Source organism: Anarhichas minor, unplaced genomic scaffold (assembly GCF_050575085.1).
Source record: "Anarhichas minor isolate MPS153535 unplaced genomic scaffold, ASM5057508v1 ptg000024l, whole genome shotgun sequence".
In the NCBI taxonomy this organism is placed as follows: domain Eukaryota; kingdom Metazoa; phylum Chordata; class Actinopteri; order Perciformes; family Anarhichadidae; genus Anarhichas; species Anarhichas minor.
In genome coordinates, this window is record NW_027466470.1 from 17,873,466 (window position 1) to 17,890,001 (window position 16,536).

The 16,536-nt window shown below is 41.2% G+C and overlaps 1 protein-coding gene across 1 annotated transcript; it reads left to right on the forward strand.

The window, feature by feature from the left end:
- The first annotated feature begins 529 nt into the window (after positions 1-529).
- Positions 530-15,084, forward strand: xirp1 (xin actin binding repeat containing 1). Its single transcript, XM_076098707.1, has 7 exons — positions 530-654; positions 886-940; positions 1,048-1,341; positions 2,048-2,126; positions 5,485-5,636; positions 5,881-5,922; positions 7,970-15,084. Exons 1-7 carry the CDS (start codon positions 530-532, stop codon positions 14,936-14,938), a joined length of 7,716 nt encoding a protein of 2,571 aa, XP_075954822.1. The 3' UTR covers positions 14,939-15,084.
- Positions 15,085-16,536: the final 1,452 nt, after the last annotated feature.

The window sequence follows — 16,536 nt, forward strand, 5'->3', positions numbered from 1 at the left end:
TGGTGACTAGTTGTTCTCTTGAATACCTGTTGAATACACTTATTGTAAGTCGCTAAAAGCATCTGCTAAATGACTGTAATGTAATATTCCGCTTTGTATCTTATTTCTTACGATATATGAGTTTATAGAGTATACATTTGAACATAGATTTCTTTGTTCAAAATTTTGATATTTTGAGAGTATGGCACTTGAGCTACAATATAATCCTGATGATTGTACAATAAGACAGGTATACAGAGGAGCACATTGTGGTTTGCTGTCTGAGTGCAGGAGTTCATAAACATTAACAGAGTCATATGACTGTCAGTGTGACAATCTGTTGTATAATAATTAAAAGGAAGTCAAACCTCAGCTGTACTTCTAGTCAGAATCTGTTTACTCTAACTGACAATAAGCTCCTCTAAGCATGTGATTTAGCATTTACAAGTCATGTACTTTCAGTGAATTAACACACAATAATGAGGCGATTTAAGGTTATTCAATAGTATTGTAACATTTGCTTATTTTAGCTGCTGTTAGAGGGACTGCGATGGAGACATTTGGCCTCAGGAGGACCCAGTCCCTGAGGAGTCTTTCTGGGTTTCAGGAGAGGTCGTGGGTCATGCCAGCTCCCACCCGCTGGGACAGGAAGTCTGTGTCTCAGCTGGTAGAACAGTAAGTTCTGCACAATATACTGTATGTGCACATACAGCATTAAACCAAAGACATTGGTAGCTTCCCAGTATATTCTTCTTCTGGTAGCCAATAAGAAAATGAAAATTGAGCATTGCTCAAGGGCGCGTAGACAGTTTCATTCACTTTTGCTGCTCACGAATTTGCAGCTAATTCTTGGATACAAATAAAAATAATTGTTTATAAATTTGTCAATTCCTTTTTGCCAAACAGTTACCAAAGCTGTGCTGACCTGAGGGGTATCGAAAAACAGGAGCATAAACTTCCGGTAATACATCTTTTTATTTTCATCATGAGTAATAAAATGTGACAACCAATACAACAACAACAACACTGCCCAAAAACACACGCATAAAATTGAATTGCTGCTTTCAGGTGTCAGAAAGCTGTGTGGACGATCGATGGAGGCAGCTGGAGGGCGGCGAGAACGTGGCCATCTGGGAATCCGGAGGAAGCTCCAATTTGTCCAGGAGTTGCTCCATGGACTTCCTCCCTCAGAGGGAGTCATCAGGCACCAGAGCTCTGTGTGCCCTGTTTGAGTCCAAGGCCACCCTGCAGCAAGGCTTCAACAGCAGCCCTCGGATGAACTCAGCCTCTGCTACTGGCAGTAACACAGTGAGAGACTGCCCTCTGCTGGATTGGAGAAGTCACAAGGAAACAACCATTCAGGTGTGAGAGTTTAGAACATGTATCATTTTTAGAGCAGATTTCACTACATTGACTGTGCTCAGTGATGCCGTCCTTGATTCTTTGTACCCTAGAGTCCAGTTAACAGTTCATTTAGCTCATAGATGCAGACATTGAAAGTAAACAACCAGACATTTAACACAACACCTTCACCTCAGGACAGAAACACAAGCTCCCATGGAAGCTGTGGCCAATCTGGCATCGCACATGTTTTTAAAGGAATACATTTGGGAAATCACTCTCTTGCTATGAGTGAAATGTGACAACAGATGCCACTCTCATGTCTGTTCACTAAATATGAAGCTTGAGCCTGAAGGCGGTTAGCTTAGCTTAGCATAAGGCAGGGGGAAATGTAGGATGGCACTGTCAAAATGTAACAAAACCAACCTTTCAGCACCTGTAAAGCTCACTAAATATTATGATCTATCTCATTAATTTAACCTGTATAAAAATGAAATGTACAATAAACTATTTGTGTTTTTTTGGAGAGTTGGGTGCTTTAGTTTAAGGGTACTGGCTGTCAGATTTTGAAAAACCTTGGACATATGTAATGAGTATCAATGTTCTCATCCAACTCTTGGAAAGAGAGCGAATAAAAGTATATCTCTAAATGTCAAACTATTAATAAACAACACAAAAACAGTGTGTTGTAACTGTCTTCACCACACTATATGTTGTTTATCCACAGAGAGCCGCCCAGGTGGAAGGCAGAAAGGCCATGAATGGACTCCCAGAGTCTTCAGCCACAGCATCCAGATACTCACAAGGTGAGCAGTGGTGCTTGTTGTCATGTTTATAGTCACTGAGATTTGATAGGGCAGATGGGGTTTGGTGCCCGGGCCCCCACCCCAAAGGCATTAGATCACTGTTGTATTTTGGTACCACGGTTCACAATCACTCTAAAGGACTATTGAAACCTTTTGGAAAACTAAGACCACCATCTCTGACCTTTGAGGAAGTCAGTGTTCTTGCTGGGTCTTTGAAATATGTATGTAGACTGAGACATTTATCCGTCTGTGCCAAAAACAGTGCTTGAGCATCCCCACAGATCAAGTATCTCATATTAATCTAGATTAAGTTACCAGAGGAAAAATGCCTCGGGTATTTAAAGTGTCAGCGTGCACATCCTGACATGGGTAAACACTGACCTCTGTGTTCTTTGGCCCTGTGAGTTGCAGGGAAACCTAAATAAAGAAAGGATCTTGCGGTGTAAATGCATAACTATGCGTTTGGCTTACATGCTTAAGATAGGAGTGAGGCTGTTGCTGATGGCTCGGACCATGACGCAGACCGTGGCCCTCTGAGCCATGTGCCTCTGTGTCCTGGAACTGATACCAAGCCAGCATATCGTGCTTGACACTTTGACCCTGAGATGTATGCGGTGTGAAAAAGACAGAGAGGAATGTGAGTCGACAGAGGATGACTGACATAAATCATAATGTATTTTCCTTAACACCGGTGTAAATATGTAAAAAAAACTTCAGCTATAAATTGGCCAACCACTAGATAATCATCTTATGGTCTACCAGCATTATGTAGCAGAACATAATGTGACAATACTAATATGAAATAGTCTCCTTTGTAGCATTATCCGTCTACCACTTTACCAAAATACCTTAAGTATGTATTTTTTTTTAAATATGTTGCCCACCAAACACCCGCTCACACACATACTGCAGGTCCCCCCAGTGCCCGTTATAGTGGGTGACAATATAGCTCTGGGAATGGGAGGTGGAGGGGTGCCTCAGTCTCTCAGTGACTAACAGGGGTGATTGACTCAGCCGAGTAGCAGCAGCCGCCAGCCCACCCTCCCAAAATAGCCAGAGTCTTCCACTAGGGCAGTGGGATCTGATAAAAATCAGCTGTCACCGAGGCCACAGGACTAGAAAGAGTTCAGTCACAGTGAACCGAGAAGCACGGAGAGAGGAGACGGGCTGTATCGCACATCACAGGGGCCTTAAGTTATCCAGCACAGCGGACATATACAGGGAAGGGACAGAGAACGACGCTGGATGGTATTTTAGTGAGTATCATGAGTTTTAATTGGAGGAAACTGAGGCGAATGCGTAGCCGGTTTAAAATATACTGTAAAATAACGACTGAGTATAAGCTGCTTTGTTCTGTTTCATGAATCTGTCTGACGTGATTGATATGTAAGATAAGCAAATGAACATGGAGTTTAGTGGATGCTCTTTCAGTTTATTTCAGTATAACAATATTCAAAATATTAAATTTTATTTGTCGATGTTAAGTCACTGAGAAACCAATACTTTCCTGCGATTCATTTAAAGATTACGGATTAAAAGCTTAGATTTTTTTTTTTCAATTTCTGATTTTGAACAAAGAAACAAAAAGAAACTATGATGATCTAAATGCTTTCCATTTCCTTCATATTTATGGCTTTTTCTTTATGAGTGATACCAGAGCTAAACAAGGTCCCAAATTGGAGTGTGACTACATTGCTGGCATCATCATTAAGTCTTAAGTGGCCATCAGTTTTCAGCCCTTTATTCATAGAAATGTCTGGAATGGGAGGTCAGACAACAGGATCACTCAATCATTATCTCTCCGTCCTTCTATCATCACGAGAGTCATGATGAACTGTGGAATGAGAAGCAGCATATCTGCCTTTAAAGCAATAAGGAAAATCAGACCTAGCTTTTATTGACTGGTGTAATACTGGTGCGATGTGCTCTTCGGGGCCTTTTGGCATGCTGGTTTTCATTACAGTCTGTGAATGTGGCGGCAATCGCCAACAGCTGACGGTGGTGAAGGTGGTGGTGGTGAAGAACAAATACCAACTGCATTTCACCATCATTTGTACAGCTGCCAGCGGCCCAAAACGCCCCCACATTACTGTGCCGCTAATAGCTCCTCTTCATTCCTGGAGAATGAACCCAGATCAGAGAGACGTCAGCAGAAATCGCTGTCAAAGGGTGGGAATCACTGAGGGAAGGTATCAAAGGCCAATGAAGCTTTGAGTCACTTTTGATTTGGTAACTACTGGATTTTACACATCCGTATTTCCCCCGCTATATATACGTGTGTATGGTGATAAGTGATGAAGTTGACCGCTCAGTTGAGTGGGTGAGGACTTCCACAGGACACGCATGGCACGCAGTTGTCTCATTCAGTCTGCTCACCCATCTATGAAAATAGTTTAAGTCCGGACTCGTGAGAGGCGCCAGCTTGCTGGTCCATCCTTTTGTCCTGCGAGGGCTTAGTGTGTGAAAAGGGGAGGTGTGTTCAAATCTGGCCAGCCGGATGGCCTGTGCAGCACTCTGGGCTGTCGACCTTTGGTCGTATTGTTCACAGTGCTGTTGTTGTTGTTGTTGAAATGCGTTCTGAATTTGACACATCTACCATGAACTTTACTCAAACTGTGAGGCGTATTGAGGAAATTGACTTTTTTTAAATCAATTAAAGAACTGTATAATTGCAGAGTAAACCAACCAGGTGATCTAACGCACACCAAGCTGAGATCATTTCCACATTTTTTTACGGGGTCAGGCAGGCGCATTCCTGTGCAATGTGCAGACAATCTGTGTCACTCCAGCTGAGCTAGCAGTTGCTGTTTCTTTTTTTTCCTTAGGTGTCATGGTCAGTCTATGGCATGCAGTTTGGTGATGGTCCCACAGCAGCAGCAGGCAGGCTGTGTGGGCCTGTTTGTCCTGTCAGCTACTGGGATCAAAGCCTTTGTAAACTCACTTGTTTGTTACAATGTTTGCCTTAAGCACAATAAATCATAATGTTTGTTCATTTGAATAATTAAGTCCCACAAGCGACTCAGAATCCCTGTTAGGATGCCAGATACCGTCGGCCTTGTGGATGGAATAGTTTCCACAAGTTAAGAGGGAGCTGCAACAGCGATAAGAAAGATTCCTCCGTCACTAAAAATATACACACAGTGTTATCATTAACTTGTTGCTCGCACTGGTCACACTCCACACTTATTTCGGGACACTGAAAAGGAGTCCTATTTCTACAAGTGTGTGTCAACAAATCTAATCTAGCAAAAGATACAGCATCAAAAGGTTCTTTTACTTTACTGTTACTGAGCAAATTATAAAAAATGTAGATATTTTAGGTATATTTATTAGATTTATTTTGTCTTTTCTATTCCAGATGACAAATCTAGTCCATCACTGACTAAGGGGGGCACGCCAACAAGACAAAGCAGAGACAAGATATCTACTTCCTCCTCGGTGAGAGACAGATCAGCCTTCTATCTGTCAAGAGCAGCAGCTATCGACTCCACAGGAGGCGCAACACAGCCAGTGAGTTCCTAAAATGCCTCTCATTCCTCCCTACACACTGAGGTCAAGGGCTTCAATAGATTATAACCACAATGCTCTTTCTCAATGGGAGCGACTCAACATTTACAAGAAAGCTATTGCATACTTGCATATACATGTATAGCACACGTGCAGCACAGTAATAATATATGCTTTTACAGAAAATAATGTAACGTACTCATGATACAAACTGATCTAAACCACACTTTATTTTTCTGTTCTACAGGAATTCGTCAGTACTCCAGGAACGAGAGCTAAAAACAGTAAGGTACTGTATAGTTCATTTAGCATCCTTTACTGCAGTGTGTAGGTTCTGTTATTAATACGTTTGCTTTGTAACTGACGGTTATTTTGCTTGTTTGACCAACGACATAGTTAACCTTTGACATACATTCAAGAAGTCAAGAAGCAACATAACAGCACCATTTAATGACATTTACAGTAAGATAAAATACCTTAACAACAACTTAACTGCTCTATGTTCAGCACCATATTCTTTTCCCATGGCCTCGGCATTACAATCAACATACAATGACTAGTAATGTATTTCATACTGTATTTCACAGTAATGTATATCATCCAGAGCTGACCACCATTCGTATTGTAGATTTCCTTAACACTAGAAAATTGGAAATTTTCAATGGGCTCCACCAAAATGTGTGAACACATTAAATCTAAATTATTAAGAGTGACAATAATAAAAGTAAACTATCTGCCAGATACTTACAGTCTGCAAGTACCATATTTGGACAGTGACACATTTTGTATTGTATTTGACTTTCCATAACACATAATTTAAAATAAAACAACTTTTACGTTTAAGTGCTGAGGGTGGTCACATCCATCTTGGGTCAAAGGCCTTTTTCAACAATAAAGCAGAACAATTACAGAGCTACAATTCTTACACTATTCACACAATATGAACACCGATTGTGTTAAATGATTTTATCATTTAATCACAAAATGAATTTGTCAACATTTGTTTAATCTTGTAAGATCAAGTTTTTACTCGGTTCATCTCACTTCAATCATTTTTATTGGAGCAAAATAAGTTTGTCATTCAAGCAGACGGACTGACAAACAGTAACTGTAGTAAATGTTGCATCATGCACCTGACAAACTGAACTGTTTGTATTATTGTCTACTATAGTCCAATCCTAATGAATCCACCAGAAGAAAACTCAGCACCATCTAGTGGACTGAAAAAGCTATTTTACCAAAAAGCTTTTATTTGTATTTGCAATATTAATAGCTTATATAATAAATGATTGATTGTTGGCGTCCGTGTATCGAGACAATATTGCCACGCGAAATATCGCGATACTATGCTGTATCGATTTGGATCGAATGACTGCATGTATGTGAAAGGTGCAGTTCATGGTGACAAACCTACGGATAGCTCAGCCAACTATGAAGTTCCCGTCAGCTCTATGGAGCGTTTCAGCATCTTTCAACTCATTGTTTTGGTTTTGCGACCACAACTTTACTATTTTGGTCAGGTCGCGCTGCCCTCATCAGTGTCGTTTTCGTCCACAGCAGGCAGCTGATTCCAGAAAAAATAAACACTGTACCCTACCTGCTCAGCACCAAAGAGACAAAATCAGCAACCAGCTGGAGAACATAGTGCTGCATAGACTGGCTGAAGATATGTCCCTCAGGAGTTGAGACCAAAAACAGAGATAAAACGAAAATGAATATTCAACTTACATTTATCAGATTATTATACTTCAAATGAGTGATCATTTTGCTCCATCTCTGCTGGATGTACAACTGTTGGCCTACAAGATTCCCATTCAAATGGTGAAAATATGTCATTTCTGTGTATGCAGCTTGTTTCCACTGCCCCCATGTGGCCAAAAACATTAAGTTAATGCTGATTTAATGCAATTCAATTTAATTTATTTGTATAGCCCCAAATCACAAATTACAAATTTGCCTCAGAGGGCTTTACAATCTGTACGGCATATGATATCCTCTGTCCTTGGACCCTTGCAGCGAAAAGAAAAACCTCCCCAAAAAATAACCTTTTGCAGATTTGCATTTCCAAAGGAAGACATTTAGAAATTAGTGTAACTTGGTGCATTTGGAGTAAAGACTAGGTGTCTGTTTGATGTCTGCTTACTAACAGCTATGAAGTGTTTTGCTAACCCTGGTGTGACAGTGGATGGTTTGCTAACATCAAGCGAGCATAAACAAAGGTAAAGTATGGCTTTATTTACTAAAATGCATGCCATTCTAATATTTGCACCTTAACTAATGCTGCTTTTGATTACTGAAACCTGACAATATTACTCCCATCTGTCTTTCATTTAAAGATGGCTGAAGCAGGCAGGAAAATCACAGTTTCACAATCATCTCATGATGAAGATGACCTGCCTCTCCCCCCACCTCCTCCCGTACTACCCAGACCCGTTGACTATGAAGGGCCTTCAGCAATAAGTAGCCTCCCTCTGCCTCCACCTAAAGAAACCTTTTCCACATTTTACCAGCAACGGAATAAGAGTGAGCTAAAGAGGCTCTTTAAACACATCCACCCAGGCATAAGGGCAAGTCTCGATGATGCAGTGGACGATGAGATAATGAAGGCAGTGCAGCCAGAAAATACTCAAGCAGCAGATGCAGCTTATCAAGGTGAAGTGCAGTCCATGAGGTGGATCTTTGAGAACTGGACTCTGGACAATATTGGGGATCCTCATGCAACCAAGAAGCTGCTGGATGATGAGGAGTTAAAAGGTGGAAACGTCAGGGGTACCTCCTCTATGTTTGAGCACATTGACAGCACCCAACACATGTCTGCTAAAAGACAGAATTCTGTCAGAGGGGATGTGAGAACATCAACATGGCTGTTTGAGACCCAGCCCTTAGATTCTCTAAATGAATCAAAAAGAGAAGAGGGTGAGCTGGTTGAAGCAATGCTGAAAGAACCTATCCAGCCAGGAGATGTAACAGGGGCTCGGCTGCTTTTTGAGTCTAAACCATTGAGTGACTTTGGACGCTGCAACTCCATAGAAGACCACAGCTTCCTCAAACTGAGATCTGAGCTTCAGGAGCAGAAAGGAGATGTCCAGAAGACTTTAAAACTCTTCCAGGCAGACCCTTGCTGTGCCATCAGAGACAACAGTGGCAATATCCATGAGATTAAATCCATCTGCAGGGAGGAGATCAACAGCAGCAACATCAGCACTGCCCGTTGGCTTTTTGAAACCCAGCCTTTGGATCTGATTAATAAGGGAACTGATGGGGTGAAAATAATCCGGGGTATATCTCTGGAAGAGGCTCACAGAGGAGGAGTTGACCAAAAGAGGTGGATGTTTGAAACTCAGTCATTTGACACAATACAAGAAGTCATCGGAGTGGACAAGTTTGAAGGAATGGTGGCTGATTGCGCTGGAGAGGCCGACGTTGTGAACAAGAGGAAGCTCTTTGAGATGCAACCCTTGGCAGCACTAAAAGGAGACTCCGCAGAGCAGTCTTTGGAAAAGGAAGAAATTATTGCGGGAGATGTCAAGACTTCTCTGTGGCTGTTTGAAACTCAACCCATGGAGACCCTTAATGATGGCTATGAAGTTGGTCATTTGAAGAAAGTTACCCTTTCAGCTGATGAACAAGGAGAAGTAAAAGGCAAAAAACAAATATTTGAGAGCTGCAGGATTCAAAAGAACACCTCATTCAAAGAACAAGAGATTGAAAAGGGCGATGTTAAAGGATTCAAACATCTTTTTGAAACAATTCCACTGAGCAAAATCACTCAGTCTGATGAAGAGTTGATTGAGGTGGAAAAGGCGATTGCAGCAGGAAACGTAAAAGGCACCAAAGCAATGTTTGAGACAACTCCTTTATATGCAATAAAGGACAGCTCTGGAAACCTCCATACAGTCACAACAGTCAGCCGAGAAGAATTAATCAAAGGAAAGGTCCAAAACTATAAGTGGATGTTTGAAACAAAGCCTTTAGACGAGCTTGCAGAAAGAAAAGCAAATGTTGAGGTGATCAAAGGCATCACCAGACAGGAGGATACAACGGGCGATGTCAAGATGGCGAAGTGGCTTTTTGAAACCCAGACAATAGATGGGATCCACTCCAAGTTCAACCAGACGGAGCAGGATGCTTCTGTAGAAGACGAGCATCGTAAAGGTGATGTCAACAACTGTAAATGGTTATTTGAGACACAACCAATGAACATTTTGTATGACAAATCAGAAAACATCAATGATAAAGAAGCCATTGACAATACCAATGTCAAGTCCATTACTTGGCTTTTCGAATCACAGCCTCTAGACACCATCAAAGATGGCGAAGAGTACAATCTGAAGCTATGCAACACCATACAGGATTCTGTCAAATCGGAGGTTGGTGTTCAAACAGTCAAACATGTTTTTGAAACTGAAACCTTGGATAGAATAAGAAAGGATGCAAACTCTGAACACAATGTGAGATGTGTCAGCCAGGTCAACTTTCAGTCTGGAGATGTCTCACGAGTCAAAGAACTTTTTGAATCCCACTCTCTCGATGAAATAGGATCAGAAATGGTGACATCTGATGAACAGAACCAAGACGAACACCTGGTAAAAGGTTCCGTACATAAATGTACCTGGATGTTTGAGAACTGTCCCATGAACCAGATGAATAAGGACATTGAGGGTGCAAACATTCAGAGAGTCAGTGGTGAAGAAGGTGGCGATGTACAGAACAAAAAGTTTATATTCGAAACTTCCTCACTGGACAAAATCCAGGACCAGCCCCTTGAACAGAAGTCAGACTCTGTGGAGGAGCCTGTGAGCAGTGTTGACGTAAAGTCGAGCACAATGATGTTTGAGTCCCTGCCACTGTATGCCATCAGAGATAAAGAGGGAGAGTTTCATGAAGTTACAACTGTGAAAAAAGAGGAGGTAATGAGTGGTGATGTCAGAGGAGCAAGGTGGATGTTTGAGACAAAACCCCTTGACGCCATCAAGGCAGACAAGGAAGTTTACGTCATCCGAGCTGTAACCCAGGAAGATGTCAAGAAAGGAGATGTGAAATCAGCCAGATGGAAGTTTGAAACACAACCTTTGGACTCCCTTACCAGCCGAGATGAGCCCTCTGTCCGGGTCATTGAAGACTTGGGAAGCAGTAATGTGCAACTCAATAAACAGATATTTGAATCTGAGCAGTCATGCCAGAAATTCATGCGAATGGTTAGTGTCACCGACGTCCAGCATGGCGACGTCAGGACCTCCACCTGGCTCTTTGAGAATCAAACCATTGACAGTCTGAAAGGGGAACCTCAGGAGCAAGGTCCGGTAAAAACTACGGTCCACAGAGAAGACAGCCAGAAAGGAGATGTGAAACGCTGCACTTGGCTGTTTGAATCACAGCAACTTGACAAAATCAAGGAGCCTGAGGATACCTCAGTGCAAGGTTCTGAGGAGGAAATACCAAAAGCTGATGTGAAGTGCACTACCTGGCTCTTTGAGACCACTCCACTGGACAAAATCACTGCCAACAGTGTTGCTGACACCCTGTCCTATCTGTACCAAATGACTTTCGTTCACTCAAGCGGCATCATTATAGAAGCAAATGAGAGTAGGAATGTTATGATGGCAAAATATCTGCTGGAAGTCAATGAAGGTGTGCAAATTCAGAAAGAAGAAGTTGTTGGGGGTAACATCAGGAATATCATGTTACAACTCTTACTCAAACCAACCCTAAAGCCCCAAGTCAGTCTTCTTAGAGAAGTGGAGAAGGGCAAAATGAATACCACAGTAGTAGAACTTCCAGTCTACGAATCAGCCACAATTATCAACCTCGAGAGGGATCAAAGAATACAAAACATTGTCCACAGGATCGAGGAATTGCTTGTCCAAGATAAGGATTTCAAAAAAGGAATCATAATGCAAGAGACTGCGGGGGGGCAAGCAGAGATGTCAGTATATTCACTCACCTGCGATTCTGAAACCAAAGCCGAGGGTCATGTTATAGAGAGGGGAGACATAAAGTCTACGATTGGAAATCTGTTGGCAACTGCCAATAGTCAGAAGACTGCGGCATCATGTAGAGTGGATGAAAACGAAAAGGGAAATGTGAATCTGTACAAAAGTTGCATTGAGAAAGGAGACTTGAACTATCTGAAAAGTCTTCATACTGACACAACAGCAGATGAAGTTGATCACAGCCTTCTGGCTGAGGGGTACATTGAAATAGTTCATGGAGATGTGAAGGAAGCAAAGAGAAGTCTCTGTTTGCAAAAAGAGCAGGTAGAGCGAACCATTTCTGATGTTTTGCCAGGAGATGTAAAGAACACCAAAAAAGTTTTTGCGTCAGAGTGCTCTCTCTGTGTTGAGAACTGCGCTCCAAAGGAAGAAATAATCCCTGGGGATATCTTATCAGCAAAGCAACAACTTGCAGTGCAGCAACCTGTTGTGGTGGAAAAAGAGGAAATTGTGGCTGGGGACATCAAGGCAACACTGCAGTCATTAGAACGCGCAAAGCAACAGAGCATGTGTGTGGAACGGGAGATCATTAAACCTGGAACTATCTATGATATGGACTTGTCGGGCCCTGAAATAGAAGGAAACCAAGCACAAAAAGAGGTCATTATTTCTGGAGATGTGAAAGCAGCTAAAAAGTCCCTTGAAGTGGCCAAGCAGCAAAGCATGCTTGTGGAGCGCGAAGTCGTTGTTCCTGGAAAAATATACAACCTGAATGTGACAGCACAAGAAGAAAGCTCTTCCGAAGTGATGCAATCTACATCTTCGTCTTCCTCCAGATGCCAGCAAATCAAGACTTATCCAAAGGTCAGTGATGCAGAGAAAGATCAGGGAAGCCATGTTTCCTTTGAGGCTTGTCAACAAAATGCAGTTATAGTCAGTAATTGTGCACCAGGATCACTGCTGCCTTTTGTAAGTTGTGAGTGTAATGGTCAGACAACAGAAGATGAGACAGAAGAAGTTATCAGAGGAGATGTGAAGGCATCTATTAGGTCTCTGCAGAGTGCAGCAACAGAGCAGAAGCTCCTAGATAAAGAAGATATTGTAAGAGGTAATGTCCAATTGGCTTTGCAATCTCTTGAGAAGTCTAGTGTAAATGTATCCAAAGGAGACTATAAAGCTGCAATGATATACAGGAATTCAGGGAAGGCTTGTTCAGGAAGGAGCAAGACTGTTCAGAAGCAGTGTGTTGTGGTCTCTATGCCTCCATCTGACACAGTGTTGTCTCCTTCAATTTCAGTAAGCTGTGAAGGACAACCATCCAATACAACACAGAATTCAACACCCAACCCTGTAGCAAATGGAATTTCTAAATCATCCAGCTCTGTGAGTGTCACTCCACCTCCACTCCCTCAAAAGACAAGTGAGAAACCTCAGGAGCAGAAGCCAGCTTTACCTCCAAAGCCACAATGGACAAAATCAGTAGTTGTAGAACAACCAAATATTTTAGCTGCTCCCGAAGTCACTTGCCACAATAAAGACAACATGCAAAACGCAATGATTCCTCCAAAACAAAGCAAACCGTTTCCTACGCCCTCTCAAGATAAACCTCAAAGAACCATATCACATGGCAAAATCAGTATAGAGACCCTACATGAAACATCCCACCAAAACTGTATTGAAGCATCGCAAGACTTAAATCAAACAAATGAACGTCTACCAATGGACTCAAAGGCTCAGGAAACTAGGAAAACACAGACAGGGAGCAAATTAGACTGCCAAGGAATGATGTCGAACAGCACTGTGGAGCAAGTGGAAATGGAGAGAAATGTAATACAGAAAATCAATGCAGCTGATGAGATACAAATGTGCATGAAGAATTATGCAGAAGATGGTCAATATGAAAGGAACACGAGCTTGCAGGCTGCTTTAAAGAACTTTGAAAGAAGGGAAAGTGAGACTGGAGACAAAAGAGCCCCTTTGTTGTCCAAGAAGGTAAAAGTGCTAAATGAAAATGTAAGTGACCATAAACAAACCAACAAAACCACTGCTCACCAACACAAATCACCTCCCAAGAAGAAACTCAACACCGATGACGCACTGCAAACATCAAAGACCAAGAGATGCCATGAACAGCAAAATGACCTCAATGAAAAGCCACCCAAACTCGAGGATAAAGTTGTTTTAAGAGAGAAGAAATTAAAGGAGACAGATGATGAAAGACGACAAAGGCTTTCTGTCCACAAGGAGGAGATCATGAAGGGAAATGAGAAAGCAGCCATGGAAATCTTTGAAAATCTGAGGAAACGAGAGGAACTCCAAGGAATCCTGTCTCAAGTGCAAGACATAGAGGGAGATGACAGCAGTATAGATGTTAGCTCCTTCAAGACGTTATATGAGACTGTCCCTGCTTGGATGGTTACACCAAGTGGAGATGCAAAGCAAAGTAAAATGGAGGAAAATAAAGTTGAAGTAGAGACACATGACGATGATCTAGAAAGCATCTCGTCAGTTGAAACTGCATTTGAAGATCTGGAAAAGGCAAGCAAGGAAATAATGAATCTGAAGGAACAAACATTAGCAAAACTTCTTGACATTGAAGAGGCCATTAAAAAGGCTTTGTACTCCGTCTCCAATCTGAAATCTGAGGCTGACATCTCAGGGTTGTCAGGACTATTTGATGAATCTTTGAAATCTGAGCAAAACTTCCAACCTGCCAACAACATCAGGAAAATAAGTATTGTGTCAAGCAAGGCCAAATCGGGTCAAACCAAAGAAACTGTTTTGGATTCAAGTCCTTCTAAACAAGAAGTGCACAGAAAGGTCCTCAACAAGCCACTCATCAGACAGTCCTCTTCCCAGTCTTCTCCATCATTCATCTCCATTCACTCAGCTGCCAGAAAGTCTCTTGAACAACCAAAGTTACCCATGTCAACATTTAAACCAAAAACAGAGGGTAATTCTAAAAATTACCATGATGCAAATGGTGATCTCAGACAGAAGTCTGCTGCTAATGAACCGCCAAAGAACGGTCAGAGCCCTGCACAACGCAAGGTTAGCGTGATCGAAGTGAAAACGGCTCCAGAGCAACCCGCTGGAATAGTTGGCACAAAGACTGTCAGTGAAACATACGAAGAGACTGATGGCTTTGGCAATGTATTTGTTTCATCTGTGACTTCAACATTTGTCACCAAACAGTCTGACAGTAAATCATCAGCACTGTTTGAAGTAGTCGGTAGTCCAGCCAGATACGAAGTCATGACATCGCCATTGATTCGAAGATCTGGTCGCCTTTTTGAAGATAAAGTGTCAAACCACACCAATGAGGACGGGACGGTGTTTGTAACATTTAGCCAACCAAAGGAAAAGCACTAAAGAAGACATGCAGTGCATTTACCTGCCTTTTAGGAAAGCAGTTATTTCATTTGTGTATTTATTACAATATGTTTTTATGAGAAGGTTTTGTTAGTTATAAAATTGATCTTATTCAATCACTAAAATGTTGCATTTTAATGAAAATATTATTTGTCTTCTGGATTTTATACTGTAACCACATGCTAAACTCTTAAGTTCTTGTATTAAACATATGCAGTTGTTCTGTTGTGTAAATTGTCAAATAAACAACAATTTAAAATATTTGATTGTAAAAAGTGACTTTTTTTCTTCATACTGGTCTCTCATTATTTTTCCACAACTTTTAAAACCTAAAGTGAATTAGATATTGAAAGTGATATCAACAACCATTGATATTACAATACAGGAAGGTGAGCTTGCAGTCGTGGAATCTACTAAATGTTTACTCCTTATGCATATTCTCTAAATGATTCTAGCAACCAAAATAGGTAAGTTTGCCAAAAGAAACAGTTTAAGACTTTTGGAAATTCACTTATTTGTTTTTTGTCGGAGAGTTAGAAGAGAAGACAACTCTCGTATTTGTGTGCTAAATGTAAGCCAGCAGCCAGCTAGCTTACCTAAAGACAATGACTGGAAACAAGGGGAAACAGCTAGCCTAGCTCAGTCCGAACATAACAAAATTCACCTATCAGCACCTTTTAAAGCTCACTTATTAGCATGTTATCTCTCATTTGTTTAAATAAGTGTAAAAATGCAATTTGCTTTGTAAAGGAGGGAGGTGAAAACAGTTTGCCTTGATCAATCAGAATAATATGCCCTCTAACAATTCCACAACTGTCTTATTTACATATGAAACTGAATGGTGTCAGCCAACAAGCTATCGACTAATCCAGGGCTTCTGAAATGAGAAAAAAACAAAATGACCAAAAAGAGAGAAAAAAAATAAACTTGGCTTTAAATATGTGTTATGCCTCTGTCAGCTGTAATGACCAAAACATATATTCTGCTCACTCTCACCCGTCAATGCTTTGCATTGTGAATCCAAATTTAATGTACTGGGTCGTATTTCCTCACCACAGGCTTTGGAGCATTAACTGGCGCATGGTTGTCTTCCACATCACTTTTCTGTTTCAAAAACCAGTTTATTTTGTGTCACTGCATCTGGTGTGGTGAGATTCAAACGTAACTGGTCATTGAAATTATGCTTTGTTTGAATTACTATGTTTACTAGAAATAAAAATAACTAACATAACTAGCTTTGTTAATTACCCAAAAAGTATTTGAATTTGATCTAACCTTTTGGCAGTATCTCTAAGGCCCACTAGATGTTGATCTGAGGCCCACATGTGGGCCCAGGCCCAGTGGTTGAGAGTAGCTACACTGACCTATCAAATGGTCATCTGTGTGTTGTTGAGTTACAGCACTTCGCAATGCTTGGGTGAAATCAGGACAGGACTTCAGTGCAGCAAGCAGTCCCCAGCCTTTGTTCTGCGTTTTTTGTTTTTTGGAAAACAAAAGAACAAAAATATATTTTTTTAAAACTATAATAAAGCATTCCAATGCAGAAATAATGTTGGAGAAATAAAATGATGACAGGCCAGATTAATTTAAATGTTTTA